Source organism: Leguminivora glycinivorella, chromosome 3, assembly GCF_023078275.1.
Source record: "Leguminivora glycinivorella isolate SPB_JAAS2020 chromosome 3, LegGlyc_1.1, whole genome shotgun sequence".
In the NCBI taxonomy this organism is placed as follows: domain Eukaryota; kingdom Metazoa; phylum Arthropoda; class Insecta; order Lepidoptera; family Tortricidae; genus Leguminivora; species Leguminivora glycinivorella.
In genome coordinates, this window is record NC_062973.1 from 8,530,718 (window position 1) to 8,550,090 (window position 19,373).

The 19,373-nt window shown below is 38.7% G+C and overlaps 1 protein-coding gene across 1 annotated transcript; it reads left to right on the top strand.

Moving 5' to 3' along the window:
* The first annotated feature begins 4,786 nt into the window (after window positions 1-4,786).
* On the top strand, window positions 4,787-17,717 carry LOC125224613 (uncharacterized protein K02A2.6-like). The gene is given in 3 exon segments (XM_048128034.1): window positions 4,787-7,702; window positions 7,704-8,447; window positions 17,693-17,717. Coding segments are annotated over 3 exon segments (3,666 nt in total). The 5' UTR covers window positions 4,787-4,805.
* The last annotated feature ends 1,656 nt before the right edge of the window (window positions 17,718-19,373 follow it).

A 19,373-nucleotide genomic window follows, 5' to 3' on the forward strand; every position in this document is an offset into this window, starting at 1 on the left:
ATCTAGACTATTAGGTTGGGAATGTCACAACCTCATCATCCTCTTTGCGTTATCCCGGCATTTTGCCACGGCTCATGGGAGCCTGGGGTCCGCTTTGACAACAAATCCCAAGATTTGGCGTAGGCACTAGTTTTTACGAAAGGGACTGCCATTTGACCTTCCAAAAAAAAAACAAATATCAAGACTTTTTTCTTCGGCCTGCATTAGTGTTTCAAGTCGTCAGACCATCTCCTTTTCGGTCTGCCTGAACCCCGACTTTTTATTGTTTGAGTTTTTATCAGATATTTTGTGAATGTAGGTGAATCATCATCATCATCATCATTACAAAAAAAAGGTTTACAAGTATCGGTGTTCAGCGTTTTTCAATCCATCGTCGGAGCGGCTGACGTCGACGGGTATACCTTTTTCGCTTTCCCCTTCCCCTGGTACATCGCCCTTAACTCAGTTTCGGAATCATTGCGGTCTTAAAATTCGTGCGCCGTGTTCGTCGGTTTCATAACTTCAAGATGTTCGATCGCTTTTTTAACCCCCGACGCAAAAACGACGAAATTTGACGTGTCTGTCTGTGTGTGTGTCTGTCTGTCTGTCTGTCTGTCTGTGGGTGTGTCTGTCTGTGGCATCGTAGCTCCCGAACGGATGAACCGATTTCGATTTAGTTTTTTTTTGTTTGAAAGCTGTTAGTCGGGAGTGTTCTTAGCCATGTTTTATGAAAATCGGTCCACTATGTCGCGGTCGGGGGTTTTTTCAAAATTGTGGTTATTATATCTACGCTCAATTTTATATGTTCACAGATATTTTTTGGAAAAGGCTGGGCTAATTCCGAAACCCAAAGCGTTGCTCTGTGGTCTTTCTGTTGGTCTCTTTGGAGCACGTGTGTAAGTATACTGAATTGTCCGAAACACCACCGACCATAAAGTTACTTGTTAATTGTCAGCGCTGTCTCACGTACCAGTATCATCGGTAATAACCGTTGCAGGATAAAGCACATTTTAATGTCCAGTTATTTTGATAGTATCCTCGAATGGCGTAGACGGACAATCGCAGAGACAGGTGAACTACATTAAAGCGCCATTTGTGACCGCGATAGTACTCGTAGGTTTATAAACGGAATCCAGTTCATTCGTTTGCATATTATTAAATATAAATCTATTTTGAATAAGGAACATGTACGGTACAGTGGGGCAAATCTCGGCTGGGGGCAATTGTAATTGATCCATTTTTTCCATTATTACACTATTGTCGTAAAATAATGGCAAAATTGTCGAGTTCCACATGTATACACTGATCACGCGTGTCATATATAACCAGTGCATGGCCACTCTAATCTCCTCCAGTCGAAATTGCCCCGCTGTACCTTAGTTATAAATAACACATATGTACCTGTAGCCACGTATTTGTAAGAAGAACGTACTTAAAAAGCTTATTTAAATGTAATATTTTACAGGCCAGTTATCAGATGAGCTCGCTCTGTGAAAAAGAATAAGTTATAAATTTTATAGTTTCTGCCATGTATTACATGTCTCTGAGACTCAAATAGTACATTGTGCAACGAGGGGCGGAAGTCAAATAATTGCATTGCGAACAAGAGTGATCTAAATTGCGATGGCTTACTAAGGCGATTTGAAGACTCAAGTTTTGCAATATTCTTACGCCACTGGGTACACACAATGTTCTTCATTACACTTGCGACAAAAAAATGAATACCGATACGCAAAATAGTACGTTATGGCCCCATGGCGTATTATTGAATAACACCGAATATGTTCACGGTTTTCAAACTAAAGGTACACAATACATTTGAGATCAAAATCTGTAATTCTGTACCATGCAAGTTTCGTTTCCATTAACTGATGATATTTGGTATTTGGGCCATTTTTTTTAAAGTTGTCCACCCCACTTTTTTTGTAACATGGGTATTTTTTACTCGATTCATACTCAGAATCGGGAGGTCTTTTAATTTGATCCTGATAGGAGAAAAAAAATGTCCCAAGATTTCCATACATTTTTCAAACCTTCCATTCCGTTACTGCCATACAAAATGTATGAAAAAAACCGGCCAAGAGCGTGTCGGGCCACGCTCAGTGTAGGGTTCCGTAGTTTTCCGTATTTTTCTCAAAAACTACTGAACCTATCAAGTTCAAAATAATTTTCCTAGAAAGTGTTTATAAAGTTCTACTGTTGTGATTTTTTTCATATTTTTTAAACATATGGTTCAAAAGTTAGAGGCCGGACACACTTTTTTTCCTTTAAGAGCGATTATTTCCGAAAATATGAATATTATCAAAAAACGATTATAGTAAATTCTTATTCATTTTCAAATACCTATTACAACAATATATCACACGTTAGGATTGCAATGAAAAAAAAAATCACTCCCCATTTTACTTGTAGACCCCCTTAGGGTCCCCCCACATCTAGCGTCTCGCGAGCGTCGCGTCGGGCCAACTGTATGAAAAAAGACGCCGCGTCGAGACTTTGCCCATAATTGGCCCGAAAACACACCCCTTAATAAAACATTTTTTTCCACTTTTTATTGTTGCACTTTGTCGGCGTGATTGATATACATATTGGTACCAAATTTCAGCTTTCTAGTGCTAACGGTCACTGAGATTATCCGCGGACGGACGGACGGACAGACAGACATGGCGAAACTATAAGGGTTCTAATTGACTACGGACTACGGAACCCTAAAAATGGTAACGGAATTGGAAAAAAACTTTTTTCTCCTATTAGGACTGAAAGAGCTCGCGGTTCTGAGTGGAAACCACATAAAAATATCCAAATCCAAAACTTTGAAAAAAAAATGGCCCATTTAACTCCTGTCGTTATAACAAAAAACAAAATTTACATGTGAACTAGTCAAACAAAGATAGCTTCAGCATTGTTTCTCCAGCTTTCTTTTTAATCGAATACAAAAGTTAACATCCCGAGTCACTTTTCTCCGACGAATATTTGCAAAGTCCATTTGCCCTGAGAGCAGCATTTTGCAGCCAGCCTTTTCCTTTCTTAATTAGTTGTAAATTAGGGTGCGATAGCTTTGTTAATTCGCTAATTTTGTATCAGACTATACCGTTTGCATTAAACAAGCTGGTCAGACTCTTGAGTTTGGTGCGGGTAGAATGGAACATGGAACCGATTTGATTGACAATTATAAGAGCGTCGGGGCGATTATAAAACTTAATAATATATAGGGTGTAACCAAATTAGTCACGGATATTTTAAGGGACGTTAATTAACATCAAAACAATTAACTTTCACTAGAAATTAAAACTAATTTTCATTGTATGTATTTTTGTTTTCATTTCCTTAACAAAAAAATATTTTAATTTATTTTCTAAATAACCATCCCCTATAATGTAATTGCCTGTCAGGATGTTTAACACTGTCTCTCTTGTCAAGTTAACAGTATCTAGAGAGATCTCATTTAATTATTTTATTAACAGGATGTTTTAACATAGCATATTTGTTTCCTAGTTTTCTCCAAAAAAACATAACAAAACCTATGTTCTTTCATAAATAAATATACTCCAGGAGCGGAGTACTATCACCCCTAAAAATATCCATGACAAATTTAGTAACACCTTACATGTTTCGTTTGTGGATTGTGATTATTGTGAGCGACTGTCCATTTTCCTACATCTGAAAGTTTTGCATGGCATTGGATTTCTGACTGTTTGGGACCAAATGAATGATGAATTGTACAGTAGTAGTAAAAGACTTGGACAGAACAAAGTACCTACATAAAGTAAAGAATATAATAATTGTGTACAAAGGCGAACTTATCCCTTTAAAGAATCTCTTCCATGATGACTTGGCTATACGGTATGCTCTAATTAAATATATATGAAGCTATACATACACACATACCTATACAAACCTAAAGGCAGAATGGCTAATAAACAATTTGACACCTAGATCCTATAGAATTACACCTCATTAGGTAGTCCGCATGCGGATTGTGTGCGTGGCTCGCTTGCGCGATGCTACGCAAATGCAGGGACTGTTTGTAGACGGTAAGTGAATACTAGCAGAAATTGTCTACAGTCAGCAACTAAGATATGAATACTGCCATAGTTCAACAATATGTATACACGACCTTAATCAAGTGGACTTATTCCTGTAAGGGATCTTTTCCAGTCAACTTTTGAGCATTTGAGAGCGAAAATACTTAAAAAATATAAACGAACACTACAAAGCTGTATTTTGTATGGGTGCGCCAAAGTTCATATAAAATTGTTATATAGATTATTGGTAGTCCGAAAATGTTTCTCATACAATTTTACATTATAACGATCATTATTTATAACAATTTTATGTTAATAACTATCGTAACTTCAAATGACTTATGTTCATAATGTCATTTATCATAAATACGTTTTATACTAATGTTTATGTTTATATACTTATTGATCATAACGATTGCGAGTAATATAATTTATCGTTATATTATTGTTAACAGAACAGACATCACATGTGACAGTCCAGTTAGGTGCGACGACGAGCGTAGCGAGGAGGAGCGTGTTAGGTTGACCGTGAGCGAACCAGAAACGAATTTTTAATGTAAATTGTATATGTCACTGTAAAAGCTTCAAGCGCGCTTCTATAAATGGCACAAGTTTTTCATAGAACTTCCCCAAAACTTTTTAAATAATTTTATGATGAATGTTTTTCTTAAACACAAAATTATGAATGTTATTAAATATTTGTATAGAATTTATGATTAAAATTTTTCGACTAAATGATTATTATGAACAGTGATAGTAGTACTATTGATAATTGTTGCGTATGTACGCAACGAGATATGCATGTGTGCGTGGCTGTGCCCACGGTTCATATACGTGACACCTTACTTGAATAAACCAGTGTGCTACAAACCAGCGTTCGTATTACTTGTCCCTCGGCCCTATACATACCAGTGGCGACGTCTACCCACATATATAAAAAAAAAGATGAGTGCTGTTTTTGGTATCCTGCCAACGTTTGACCACAATGTGCAAGTGTGGAAAAATTATAAAAGTCGCGTGTGTCAATGGTTTATTGCCAATAATATCACCGATGCTACAGACGCGCAGGGACAAAAACGACGAGCGATTTTGTTAAGCGCACTCAATGAGAGCTCATACGAGCTCGCAGCGCATCTGGCGCTGCCTAAGGATGTCCAGGAAGTGCCGTTCGAAGACATTTTAGAATTACTGGACAACCACTTCACTCCCAAGTTAACTGGATTCGGCGAGCGACACAACTTTTATTCGGCGATGCAGCTACAAGACGAGTCATACCCTCAGTGGGCTGCTAGACTGCGGGGCCTGTCAGTGCATTGTGCGTTTAAAAACGTAGAAGAAGCGTTACGTGACCGTTTTGTCATGGGGATGCTGCCTGGCAGGGAAAAGGAGAAGTTGTACGCTCAAGACCTATCCGCGTTAACATTAGCAAAGGCGGTAGAACTGGCTGAAAATATTCGTCGCGCGCGGGCAGGTGCTGCCGCGGCCGGCGCCGGCGCCGGCGCCGCTGCCGCGGGTTCGTCCGAATCGTCGGCCTCCGAGTTATTTAAGATCGCGCGTAGTGCTAAAAATGAGGGAAATGCAAAAGTGAAGTGTTCGGTGTGCGGCTATACTAACCATAGTGCGTCTCAGTGTCGTTTCGCTAAGTATACATGTAAAAAGTGTAATAAAAAAGGGCATCTCCGTAAGATGTGCACTAGCGTAAATTACGTTAATGTTTCGGCGGATTGTCAGGGCGATAACGACGATGACGGTGAGTTATATTATATAAGATCTTTCAGGGGCGAACCTATGGTTGAAACGGTAAACATTAATGGTCGGAAATTAAAATTTGAAATCGACACAGGTTCTGCAGTAACCGTTATTTCTTACATTACGTACAAAATGCATTTCAAGGATGTACCATTGTTACCTACAAAAAAAAGGCTAGTGACATATTCGGGCCAACATCTAGAATGTAAGGGTAATGCGCGGTTGCCGGTAGCATACGCGGGTAGTACTCACTCACTAAATGTGTATGTGGTTAACGACGGCGGACCGCCGTTGCTAGGCAGAGATTTTATTGCTTTGTTTAGATTGCAGCTCATGCCAGTGCAGTCTGTACAGTATTGTAAGGATATAATACCTACGGGTGGCATTGACTTAGAAAAGGAGTACCCAAAATTATTTTCCGGTAATTTAGGGTTATTCAATAAATATAAGGTCAATCTAAGGCTTAAAGAGGGTGCAAAACCGGTTTTCTTTAGAGCGCGCCCAGTAGCGTTTGCATTACGCGATACGGTCAGCAATGAAATTGATAGGCTTGTCAATTTAGGAGTCCTAAAGCCAGTGGACCATTCAGAGTATGCTTCGCCTGTGGTGCCAGTCTTAAAAAAAAATGGTACAGTTCGGTTATGTGCAGATTATTCCGTTAGTATAAATAAACAATTGATAATCGATCAATATCCCCTGCCTACGATAAACGAATTATTTTCTAAGTTGCACGGGGGCAAAACATTTACAAAGCTAGATTTATCCATGGCATATAACCAGTTCGAACTAGATAAAGACTCGCAAAGATTGACTTGCATAAATACACACCGTGGATTATTTGTTTTTACACGGCTCGTGTTTGGCCTGGCTTCGGCCCCGGCCATATTCCAGCGAGCCATGGAGTGCGTGCTCGCCGGGCTCGACGGCGTGCTGTGCCTGCTCGACGACGTGCTCATCACGGGCGCCGACGCCGCCCAGCACCAGGCCAGGCTAAAGGTAGTGTTGCAAAGATTACAGGACGCGGGACTGGTCTTGCAGCGGGAAAAGTGTGAATTTTTTAAGGACGAGATTAGTTACTTAGGCTATGTAATAAATAAAGATGGCTTAAAAAAATCACCCGAAAAAATTAAAGCCATAGTCGAGGCTCCAGTGCCAACAAACGTAAGTCAATTACAATCATTTTTAGGACTTAGCAACTATTACCGTAATTTTGTTCCCGGTGCCTCGACTATACTCAGTCCGTTATATGACCTACTTAAAAAAAATACTAAGTGGGAATGGTCAGAGTTACATAATGACGCGTTTAATAAAATAAAAAATCATCTGGTATCGGACCAGGTTCTCACACACTTTAACCCCAAAGCAAAGCTGGTTTTGACCTGTGATGCATCACCTAGCGGCCTTGGGGCTATTTTGTCTCAAATTGATGCGGACGGCGTGGAGCGGCCGGTCGCATTTGCCTCTCGCACTTTGAACCCGGCCGAGAAAAGGTACGCTCAAATACAACGGGAAGCGACGGCAATAATCTATGCTGTGCGGCGCTTCCATCAGTATTTATACGGTAGGGCAGACCCTTTCGTTTTGCGAACGGACCACAAGCCTTTAACTTCCATATTTGGCCCATATAAAGGTATCCCCGAGGTATCGGCAAATCGCTTGCAAAGGTATGCACTATTTCTCAGCGGTTACAATTATGTAATAGAATACGTGCGTAGTGCAGACAACAGTGCAGATTTTTTGTCGCGGGCGAGCCTGCCCGGGGAGAGCGGGCGGGGCGCGGGCGCGGAGCCGGCGCTCGCTGATAGTGATAAGGCCGCGTATGTTTGTTTCCTTGCGGACGCGGACGGGGCCAAACCGTTAACTTTACCTGAGTTACAGGCATGTACTAAAACAGATGTTATATTAAATATCGTAAGTAGGTATATCCTCAACGGTTGGCCGAATAAAATAAGAGGCCCGGGCTCGGTTCTGGTTTCCTGGGATTGACAAGGCTCTGGAGACGTAGTTGGGATCCTGTGAAGTGTGCCTACAGCTGCGGCCGTCTCCGCCCCGCGCGCCGCCCGCGCCGTGGCCACAGACTGCGCGTTGTTTTGAAAGATTACACTTAGATTTTCTCGGCCCGCTATATGGTCATACGTATCTAGTAATAGTGGATACCTACAGTAAATGGCTCGAGGTATATCCCATGACTAGTATGAGTTCTACGGCTGTAGTAGACAAATTATGTGATTTTATTTCCAGATTCGGATTACCTAAAACAATTGTAAGTGACAATGGTACTGCCTTCTGCTCGGTAGAATTTACTAGATTTTGTGACCTGAACGACATAAAACATGTCACGTCACCGGTATACCATCCGGCCAGCAACGGCCAGGCAGAATCGTTCATTAAGATCTCCAAGAAGGGTATTAAATCGAGCATGCTAACGGGTAAGAATGATAGACAAAGGCGGTTACTGTTATTAAGATATTTAATGGATTATCGTAATTCTATACATTCAGCCACAGGTTGCGCTCCATCGCAGTTAGTGTTCGGTCATAAAATAAGATGTAGACTAGACGCGTCGAACCCCTCCTCGGAGTTGTCGCCCTTGCCATCCGCCGAGCCCGTGAGTAATAAACCTGTAAAAATTCAACAGTGTTCACCATGTAAAGAATATAAGTCACGTAATTTTAAAAAAGGAGATATAATATTGTATAAAAAAACCGGCCAAGAGCATGTCGGGCCACGCTCAGTGTAGGGTTCCGTAGTTTTCCGTATTTTTCTCAAAAACTACTGAACCTATCAAGTTCAAAACAATTTTCCTAGAAAGTTTTTATAAAGTTCTACTATTGTGATTTTTTTCATATTTTTTGAACGTAGGGTTCAAAAGTTAGAGGGGGGGACGCACTTTTTTTTCCTTTACAAGCGATTATTTCCGAAACTATTAATATTATCAAAAAACGATCTTTGTAAACCCTTTTTCATTTTTAAATACCTATCCAACAATATATCACACGTTGGGGTTGGAATGAAAAAAAATCTCAGCCCCCACTTTACATGTAGGGGGGGTACCCTAATAAAACATTTTTTTTCATTTTTTATTTTTGCACTTTGTTGGCGTGATTTATATACATATTGGTACCAAATTTCAGCTTTCTAGTGCTTACGGTTACTGAGATTATCCGCGGACGGACGGACGGACGGACGGACGGACGGACGGACGGACGGACGGACGGACGGACGGACGGACGGACGGACGGACGGACAGACAGACATGGCGAAACTATAAGGGTTCCTAGTTGACTACGGAACCCTAAAAACTACGTAAACAAGTCCCAATTTAAATGGCATAAAGGGACAATCGATAAAAGAATAGGAAAGATATTGTATTTAATCAAAGACTATTACACCGGCAGTATTGTTAAAAGACATAAAAATCAAATAATTAAATATAACGGTACCATAACGGTTGACAGCCCAGGAGACCTAAGCTTAACAGATGTGGACGAGTACTTACCACTTGTACGGCCCAGCCACGACATTGGTCTAAGCGCGGCAGCGGCGAGCGGCAGCCATACGTGCGAATGAAAAGTCCCATCGCTGTGTCTCGTTTCAATGTATGGCCGCCGCTCGCCGCTGTCGCGCTTAGACCTATGTCGTGGCTGAGCCGGTAGACTCTTCCCCGCCGCCGTCGCCGCCACCGTCGCCGCCGCCACCGCCGCCGCCGCCGCCGCCGCCGCCCCCGCCGCCGCCGCCGCCGCCTCCGCCATACAATCCGTCTGTGCCGCCGCCGCAGTCGCCTCCGTCTCCTTCGCCGCCGCAGTCGCCTCCGTCTCCACCGCCGCCGACGACCTATGGAGGCAACGTCCTGCCTCCGGTTCCGTCGTCTCCGTCTGATGACACTCCAGAGCTCTCGCGAGAGGGGAAAAGGTCACTGACGAGTGACGCCGAGTTTCAAGAAGCGGAATCTTTTACGGATAGCTCTGAAGACACAGACACAGAAATGGTCCCCACTGAGGCTGAACAACCGAGTAACCAAGAGGTCCGCTCAGATATGAGAGACAGGTTACGACGTCGGTCAAAATTAAATATAGACTTTAAGAAATATTTTTAGGATGTTATGTAGTTACTATGTATAGTACGTAATATAGCGGGAGGAGTGTTGCGTATGTACGCAACGAGATATGCATGTGTGCGTGGCTGTGCCCACGGTTCATATACGTGACACCTTACTTGAATAAACCAGTGTGCTACAAACCAGCGTTCGTATTACTTGTCCCTCGGCCCTATACATACCAATAATAATGAAACAAAATTATGATAAGTAAGATTATGAGAAATGATCATTCGGAGCACAAATCGGTATAAACAATAATTTTATAACAAATGATTTTATATGAGCCAATATGGACCCATTTTGTATTCATGTTTATATTCTATATAGGTATATTATTTATAGATTTTTATTTAAATTAATACATATACACAATTACACAAGTATAATTATATGAAATTTAAATACATAAATATGAAGTACAAACACTAAATAGATAGACTTGAATACCTACATATTTTTGGCACTTCATCGCTGACTGTACAAGGGATTTAATTCAAATAAATTTAAAATTAATATAATATAAACTTCAGGAAATACTGTTCTTTCAGATTTATAAAAACAGTTATGTACGGAACTTGTTAAATTTACGTAGTTATAGAAAATACGGCGGAAACTTAAAGGACTTACTTATGTAAGTAATTAAAGTTTATTAGAAATGGAAAAAATAAAACTGCGATGAATTTTCGATGCTTTTGCTATTAGCTGCGATGTTCTGTTACAAAAAAACAACTTTTTTTTAAACGAAACATTGTAAATAACTTATTTGGATGGAATTCAAGGTATGGTTACTATTTAGAACGATGGATCTTAAGGTAGGCACTATACACTATGTAACATAATTGCCGAAGATAAATCCTACGGCTTATACATTACCTTCTATAGTACCTTTAATTTTCATGGTGTTTATTTAAAAAATTTTGTATGAGTCAAAGATAGGGGATATTCGTAACCGCTATTCGACACCGGTTATGCTCTTAAATGGATCACCAGCATTAATGTTACACCCTGTATAACAAAAGCCGTATAATGAGGTATGGAGTAGGAGGTAGTTAGGTACATAAATAGATACGTTTGTAACCATTATTAAGCAACGTAATAATTATGTGTATGTAAATATTAATCAATGGAATACATGCGATTTAATACCTACAAAGTATTAATTAGTGACGAACACTGCCGGCACGCCTCGGACACTAGCGATCAAATATATGAAAGAGGCGAGTTCCTTAGCACACAGTTAAGCTCGTGTAGGTGAACGAGTACTATGCTTGTATGAGTGAAATATGACAGGTCGACTGTTCGCGTTTTTGACAGTCGGCAACTGTGAGGTAACTGAAAGGGGGTGGGCGGCACTTTCAGCGGGGAGCGGAAGTGCATGGCCATACTGTACGATAGTACTTTTATTATACTGTTCTGCCGGCTCGGTACAGGTTTTTTATACGAACAAACCGTTACTCGCCGACTTTTTATTTCGAACGAAAATGTAACCGAAATGCACGGCCGATGCTCACTTAGATATCGTGTGACTAGAGTATCGCACGAAATAAATCATTTCCATAGAGTTGGCTGCAGCGCGTCACGGTCGATAGAAAGGCGGAAATTAAAATGTTTACGTATAGAACATTAAGCATTATTTATGATTACTCTGTGTAAAACAAACTTCCTCGTTGTAATGCAATGGCCTGTGTTTCTGGGACATTGCGCTTTTCATGGGACTTTCCAATTACGATCTACTTACTAATGCAGCGTTAACGTACCTACTACCGACTACAATAGTGCTGAAATTATAGTAAAGTAAATAATAGAAAAATATGGCGGTCTTGGCGCCGAATAGAATTTTTCACCACACCAACTGGTAAAGGCTTTCTTTGCTATTCGAAAACAGATAGCAAAATTGCATTTTATCCACAAGGGGGCAAAGTAATTTCATACAAATTTTAACTCGATGTCTTAATCTGGCTGCTAGATTTTACCTATAAATGATGATTTTGAATCATAAATATTGAATAAATCGGATTTCATTTATTTTGATGTTTTATAGTCAGTATTTTGTTCGTGTTGGTGTAGCAAAGTTTGTTTAACCATCGTGCCTTGATACCCTCGCAACGCTCAAGATTCCACTTTTTGAACCACTCGCTACGCTCGCGGTTCAATATTGGAATCTTTCGCTTGCTCGGGTATCAATATTGGCACGTGCGGTTAAACAACTACTTTGCCCCCTTGTGAAACAAATAACTATTACTCTGCTGCCAGCGTTTTCAGTACATCCTTACTAATATTATAAATGGGAAAGTGTGTGTCTGCTTGTTTGTCCGTCTTTCACGAAGCGACGAATTGACGTGATTTTTCAAGTGGAGATATTTTTGTCTTTTTCTAACGCGAGCGAAGCCGCGGGCAAAAGATAGTATGTATAAATATACACATTAATATAAACTGTGTAATACGTGTATCGTACGTTGTTTTTCAATACAGATGGCCCTCGAAAAGTTCGACCTGACAAGGAATGTATCACTTATATAATAATAGTAATACAGTTTGAACTTTAAAGTTTAAATAATATTACACATATTCATATTACAGTCTATGAAGTGAAATTATACTACGTCTAGAATTATAAACGTAGATATCATAAATATAATACCTAACACAATTGTGTCACTTAACTTCAAACGGGTAAATCGATTCTGGTTTAAGGTTGATTATGTATAAAATTGGGATTATGTGTAAAAGGTTGAATATATATATAATCTGTAAAGAATTCACCTTATAGCAGAATCGATTTACCCGAGTTTAAAATTAAGCGACACAATTATACTTGTATGACATGAATATACGAAACTAGTTTTTAAGTGAAACAAATGCACTTGTGCCAGAGGTCAATTAAGCTTGATGACATGATGACCCAGTTAAAACATAGATAAGTAATTGATATATATGTCGGCGAACGGCTGAATCATGTCATCTATCGCATTTAAGGCAGTAACAATAATGCCAACTGTGATATATAGAGAAACTATACTATTAGAGTCTCTCAAAGTAATTTGTGACACCTGAGCAGCGTTCGTTAGCAGTAGGTAACAGTGATTGGACACTCCCCCGATCGGGCGATTCCGGCAATGTTCGGCTTGCGTTGCTACGTATACTTACATTATTAGGCTTGGTACAACTTGACGTCTCCTTGCGTGTATACACGTACGTAGTATACTACCACAGATTAGATAAATACTTCATTTTGACAGCCCTAAATAGTGGAAAGGGATAATGCCAAGCATTCCAAAGAGACAACACGATTGTACCTTGAACTGCTTTAAAACATCGGATTTGTAGGAAGTGCATTTCTGTACGTAAGGAGTATTACATGTCATAGATGAAGTTATCAAGAAAATTTTGATACTTATTAACAGTCGCTGTTTGATAAAGGGAAATATTGTGTAAAAATCGGACTGGTCGTAACAAAGACTAGGTTGTCGTTGGAAGGTCGGAAGGCAGTGATCTTAAATTATATTTAGTTCTACGGTTAACTAGAGATGTTGTGGTATTAATTACATAAAGGTCAAAAGTCCCCTATGAAACATAACTAAAAATCAATAATTATAAATACCTACGCAGTTACGCACACTTTATGTAATATATCCGCGTCCAAAATAAGGTTATATTTTTACGGACGCATTCACTGCCTTAAATAATACCGAGAAAAGATTAATTTTACTAACATCCTTTAAAATGTAAATTGCATTCAAAACGGCGTTCATTCCGTAAACGTTTCGGAATCAAAACTTCACCAGCGTACCTGTAACACCTAGCCTCCCAAATTATTCGTGCCTTAGTGCCAAAATGCTAATTAACATAGCGAGAGCGACGGGCAGCGAAATGAGCAGCCTTCGCCAAGAATCATGAAGAGGGCGGTTCCATTAACTTTTATTATACGCTATTTTAAACCGTGTCGTCCAAATTAGTTGGACCTGTTCGCAGAACATCTCCGAAGCGCTTACAGCTGTCTTCATTACACAAATTACTTTCCAAATTAATTTCGTTAATAAGTGGGCGCTGTTTTCAACGTGGATTGTTCGTTTGGTTGCTGATATGGGCTTTGTGTTGAGAAATTTGGAAAATGATAATGACCATTTTTACCGTTTAGGCTAATTGCCTATACCCCGGCCTTATCATAATTGCCTTTAAATGGAGTTTTATGATATTAAAATGGATATATGTATTTATACATATCATACTAAACCAAAATTAAGATGACAATATGAAAAATTGATTAGAATGTAACGGGGACACTTGATCATGACGAAGAAAACTGGCTGTTCCCATCCTTAGCGGTCTGTCAAAATGTAATGATGTGGGCCATTTTTTAGGGTTCCGTAGTCAACTAGGAACCCTTATAGTTTCGCCATGTCTGTCTGTCCGTCCGTCCGTCCGTCCGCGGATAATCTTAGTAACCGTTGGCACTAGAAAGCTGAAATTTGGTACTAATATGTATATCAATCACGCCGACAAAGTGGTAAAATAAAAAGTGGAATAAAATGTTTAGTTAGGGTACCCCCCCTACATGTAAAGTGGGGACTGATTTTTTTTTTCATTCCAACCCCAACGTGTGATATATTGTTGGATAGGTATTTAAAAATGAATAAGGGTTTACTAAAATCGTTTTTTGATAATATTAATATTTTCGGAAATAATCGCTCCTAAAGGAAAAAAAAGTGTGTCCCCCCTCTAACTTTTGAACCATATGTTTCAAAAATATGAAAAAAAATCACAAAAGTAGAACTTTATAAACACTTTCTAGGAAAATTGTTTTGAACTTAATAGGTTCAGTAGTTTTTGAGAAAAATACGGAAAACTACGGAACCCTACACTGAGCATGGCCCGACACGCTCTTGGCCGGTTTTTTTAAAAGTTGTCTACCCCACTTTTTTTCTAACAGGGTTATTTTTTACGCGATTCATACTCAAAATGAGGAGAGGTCTTTCGATCCTGAGAGGGGAAAAAAAATGTCCCAAGACTTCCATTCCGTTACCGCCATACAACATGTATGAAAAATGGTAACGGAATTGGAAAAAACCTTGGGACACTTTTTTTCTCCTATTAGGCTCGAAAGAGCTCGCGATTCTGAGTGGAAACCACATAAAAAAATCCAAATCCAAAAAAAAAGTGGAGTGGACAACTTTGAAAAAAATGGCCCTGTATTTATTATTCCATCTTTTGTTACATTGATGTTAATGATTACAAACAAATTAAGTGCTTCATTTTATATTACTTAATCTCATACTCAGTGTCGCAGTTCATTATAATTAGAGTCGACAAAACTTTTTTCCGTGAGAAAGAAACCAGATATTCATCTTTACTGTCCAAATTTTTTGCCAATACATTCCCATCCCTTAGGAGTCTCCTTAGCCTGCTGAGGAGGTCTTTATATACAAATCATTAATTTATTACTGAAACTCTGGCTTTAAGCTTGGCTACTAAGGTTTTATTTTTAATAAAATGTAACATTGATAATGATGAATTTTGATCCAAAATGGTACAGATACTCGTAAGTAATAATAGCAATCAAGCTTGAATCATATTTCCCGATAAACTAGTTAACCTTATATTTAAATTGAACCAATTTGAAATCTAGAGCGAAAAGTTTATCTCTATTAAAACTCTGTTCCGCTCACAAAACTAATACGAGCATAACTCAATATTTTTTTTAGTAAACACAAACGTTCGCGATTATTTAGTATGGGTGGCACGTCGTTACTGGTAAACAATTAAGTAAAATTTATTTTTATAAGTTACTAGTTTTTGCTCGCGGCTTCGCTCGCGTTAGAAAGAGACAAAAGTAGCCTATGTCACTCTCCATCACTTCAACTATCTCCACTTAAAAATTCACGTCAATTCGTCGCTCCGTTTTGCCGTGAAAGACGGACAAACAAACAGACACACACACTTTCCCATTTATAGAGGTAATATTAGTATGGATAGTGATTTACCCCCGCTGCATCTGTTTGTGAGTCTCTGTGTATGTTAGCGATGAACTCAATTTACTGATTCGCTAGTCTTCAATATGAAACTTCGGTTCCAGTTTAAGAAGTGCAAAGCTCTTTCGGTAGGTCCCTAAAGTCCCCTTATATTGATATGGTAGAAAGATTTTCTATGGATACAGAGGCTGTGAGTTCAAATCTCGCCCAGGGCCGTTTTATCCAATTCCTAAGCTTGATATTAATTCTAGCATAATTGTTAAAATTGTATGTTAACGATGAACAATCTACTGATCGCTAGTTTTCCAATATGCAACTTTGGTTCTCATTTAAGAAACGCAAGGCTCTTTCGGCAGATGTCGCTAAGGCCCCTTAAGACTGATATGGTAGAAAGATTTTCTATGGATAGCAATCCAGAGGCTGTGAGTTCAAGTCCCGTATTTTTTCCAATTCCTAATCTAAGCTTAATATAAATTCTAGAATATCTGTTAAAATTGCTAAATCCTCCGTAAATTTGCACGCGTTGATTCGCCTCTCGAAATCAAGTGGCCCTTTGCTGCATTGAACCTTCACAAAAAGGGTCTCTCAAAAGCATTAGCATTTAGTCAATAACGGCACGATCCACGGTTTTCCGATAATAGTAGGCTATTAGGTTAAATGTAGTCTTATTCGAGAAGACATGGTGTTTTTATTTTACTGTGGAAAATACTGAGTTTGGTATTATATGTTATGGCATACATTGTATAGGTACCTGCCGGAAATTAATAAATATTTGGACGAGCATCTTCATGAACGGAAACTGAATATTAATTAAAAATATAATAATATTTACTTACCGACTGGGCCACCAGGGAAATATTTCAACAAATCCCTATATGATCAAATCACGCAGGATGACAAAATGGCGAATCCATTTCATCATTTCTCTAGAAAGTTTCAAGCATTTGACCAAATCCCTGACTGGGTCTAGTGAAATCACAAAATCGGTCAACAAACGCGCCACGTTTTGTCATTTTATATATATCTATTATTGAGAAGATAATGAATGCTCTTATTTAATAGCTAAGATATTAAAGTTATGGTACTGAATTACAGAAAGAAAATATTGTAAAAAGTTTTCAATATAATTTTATGACATTTATTTCCGTTAATCCTCTTAAAGATAAGGTAACTTATTACTTTATGGTTACACTAAAAAAGCACAGCAAAAAGGGGTGTACAAGTTTCTAATGGGTTGGCAACGCGCACGTGACACTCCTTGAGTTGCCGGCGTCCATAGGTCACGGTGACCGCTTTCCATCAAGCGTTTTGTCACCGACGTAGTATTAAAAAAAAACTGATCGCTGTCATGAGCTACGCGCTACGAGCGTAATAGCATGAAGTACCTACGAACAGAGCTAACCTCATATTACTAACATTTATAGATTTTAAAGGTGACTTTCCATCAGAGATGTGCTACGCTACCAATCAGCTTAGTTACATCCGCTCCCACTAGCGCTATGCTTTGTGGAACAATGAACATGATTGGTGCATATCAAACACATCCACGCAGCGCATTTCAGGTGGAAAGGCACCTTTAGTTTTAAAAATGCCATATTTTTATGTGTTCGTTTAAATTAACAATGCCACATAAAAAAAAAAACAATTTCACTCCTTTAACGATATGTAATTTGTGCAGTTCTCAAGCAAAATATACCAAATAATCATTTGAACATAAGCACGCTCTAACAAATGTCAATGGAATAAAAATCTAGAAAATTATTTTGCTAATCCGCGACTATTCACACTTCGACACTTTGATTCAGATCTTTGAAAAAAAAATCTAGAAGATGATTTACGTAAAGTAACGCGTGATTCCATCGTGCTTACAGATGTAAGAAGAGGTTGGCTCGTTAGTGCGTTTTCACATTATCCGATCCGATAGGATGTCGGACCGATTCCCATATATTTACGCCGCCATATTTGATTTTTTCCTTTAAAATCCTTCCTACATCCGATATCGGATCGGATAATGTAAAAACGCACTTAGGTCGACGACATTCGGAAAATTGCGGGTGTGACTTGCTGGATGAGACTAGCTCAAGAACGGGACAAGTGACGCACTAGAAGACGTATGCTCAGCAATGGGCGATAAAAGGCTGATATTATGATGATGATGATGCTCTAAAAAGTAAGTTATATAAAGATAGGAGAAAATTTCAAGGTGGCTACTCTTACATAAGAACGTCACTTAATAGTGTAGTAGTTAGTACAGGTGCTTTGCTTTAAATTACGCAAAAACAGATCGTTAACTGAAAACATACTGAGTAGCAAGCATTCTCTTAAACCATAAAAAGTGATAGTAAAACTTCAAACTAGAACGCAATGTGAAACTAAAGGATATAGGGTAAAATTGAACTGTGGTTTAAAACTAATTGCGTCTACTTACGTGCTTTTTAATTCTCTTAGCACAACGGATCGGCCGGACTAATTACACGGTCCGACCGGCTCGTCTGTCCATCTGTAACCAACAACGAACTTCGAATCATATGAACACGATATTCAATGAAGCCTTATCTCAAACGGCTTGGCCGAAACACTTGTTCATAACGTAAATAGAAAACTTAATTCACGCTACGTCCAAATAGCGAATCGAGTTCACTACGGTGCAAAAATAATATGGAATCTCAGTTAGGTGTCCAGTAACATGATCTCTATTATTTTCACTGAGAAGCATGTATCTCCCAGTAAATACGTACAGTAGGTACTACAAGAAACCTTAGTAAAGCGAAAAAAAAAGCAATGATTAAAATGTAACCATCATTTCTAACTATGTAGTTAAATATAAGTGCATACAATAGATGTCTGGTGCCCGCGTGGTATCCTATCCATCTGTAACCGTGGTATCGTGGGACGTGCTAGTTAATTATCGTACTGACCGACACCGATGTGATTTATTTAAATTCGAGAGCTTTTTAACGTTTTGGATTTCCGTTCATTAGCCATTTAATTTGGGATGGATATGAAGGTTTTATTTCGTAATATATTTAGTTTTTATTTGAATTAATTACGAATATAACAATCTGTAACCCAATTTTAAAATAAAGTAAGTAAGTTTTTTTTTTAAGTTTGAATACTTAGGTAGACGTTTGACCATGATGACACCCGATGGCAAGTGATGATGCGGTCTAAGGTGGAGCACGCTTACCTATGAGATACCTATTTACTCTTGCTTTAAGGAGACCTGGATTGTACTCATGCGGAAACAGACTCAGGCAGGGCATTCCACTCTTTTACGTATTCCAATTTATGAAATAAAATTCATTCATCTTTGTTAAGTTTTAAATTTCAGTTTAAAGATTATTTAATTAAAGAAAAGAAAATTTTAAGAATATGTTCATGTAGTTTTCAGAAAAACAAAGAAGTCACTGGCGTCTTAATTAACTTTATATGCGTCAAAGTACGTACTTTATTTATCTTTATATTTGTATAATTCTAAAACTTAAAAAACCCTTCTACCTGAAATACATACTTACATCACATTTAGGCAAAACATAAAGCGAAATTTTGTAT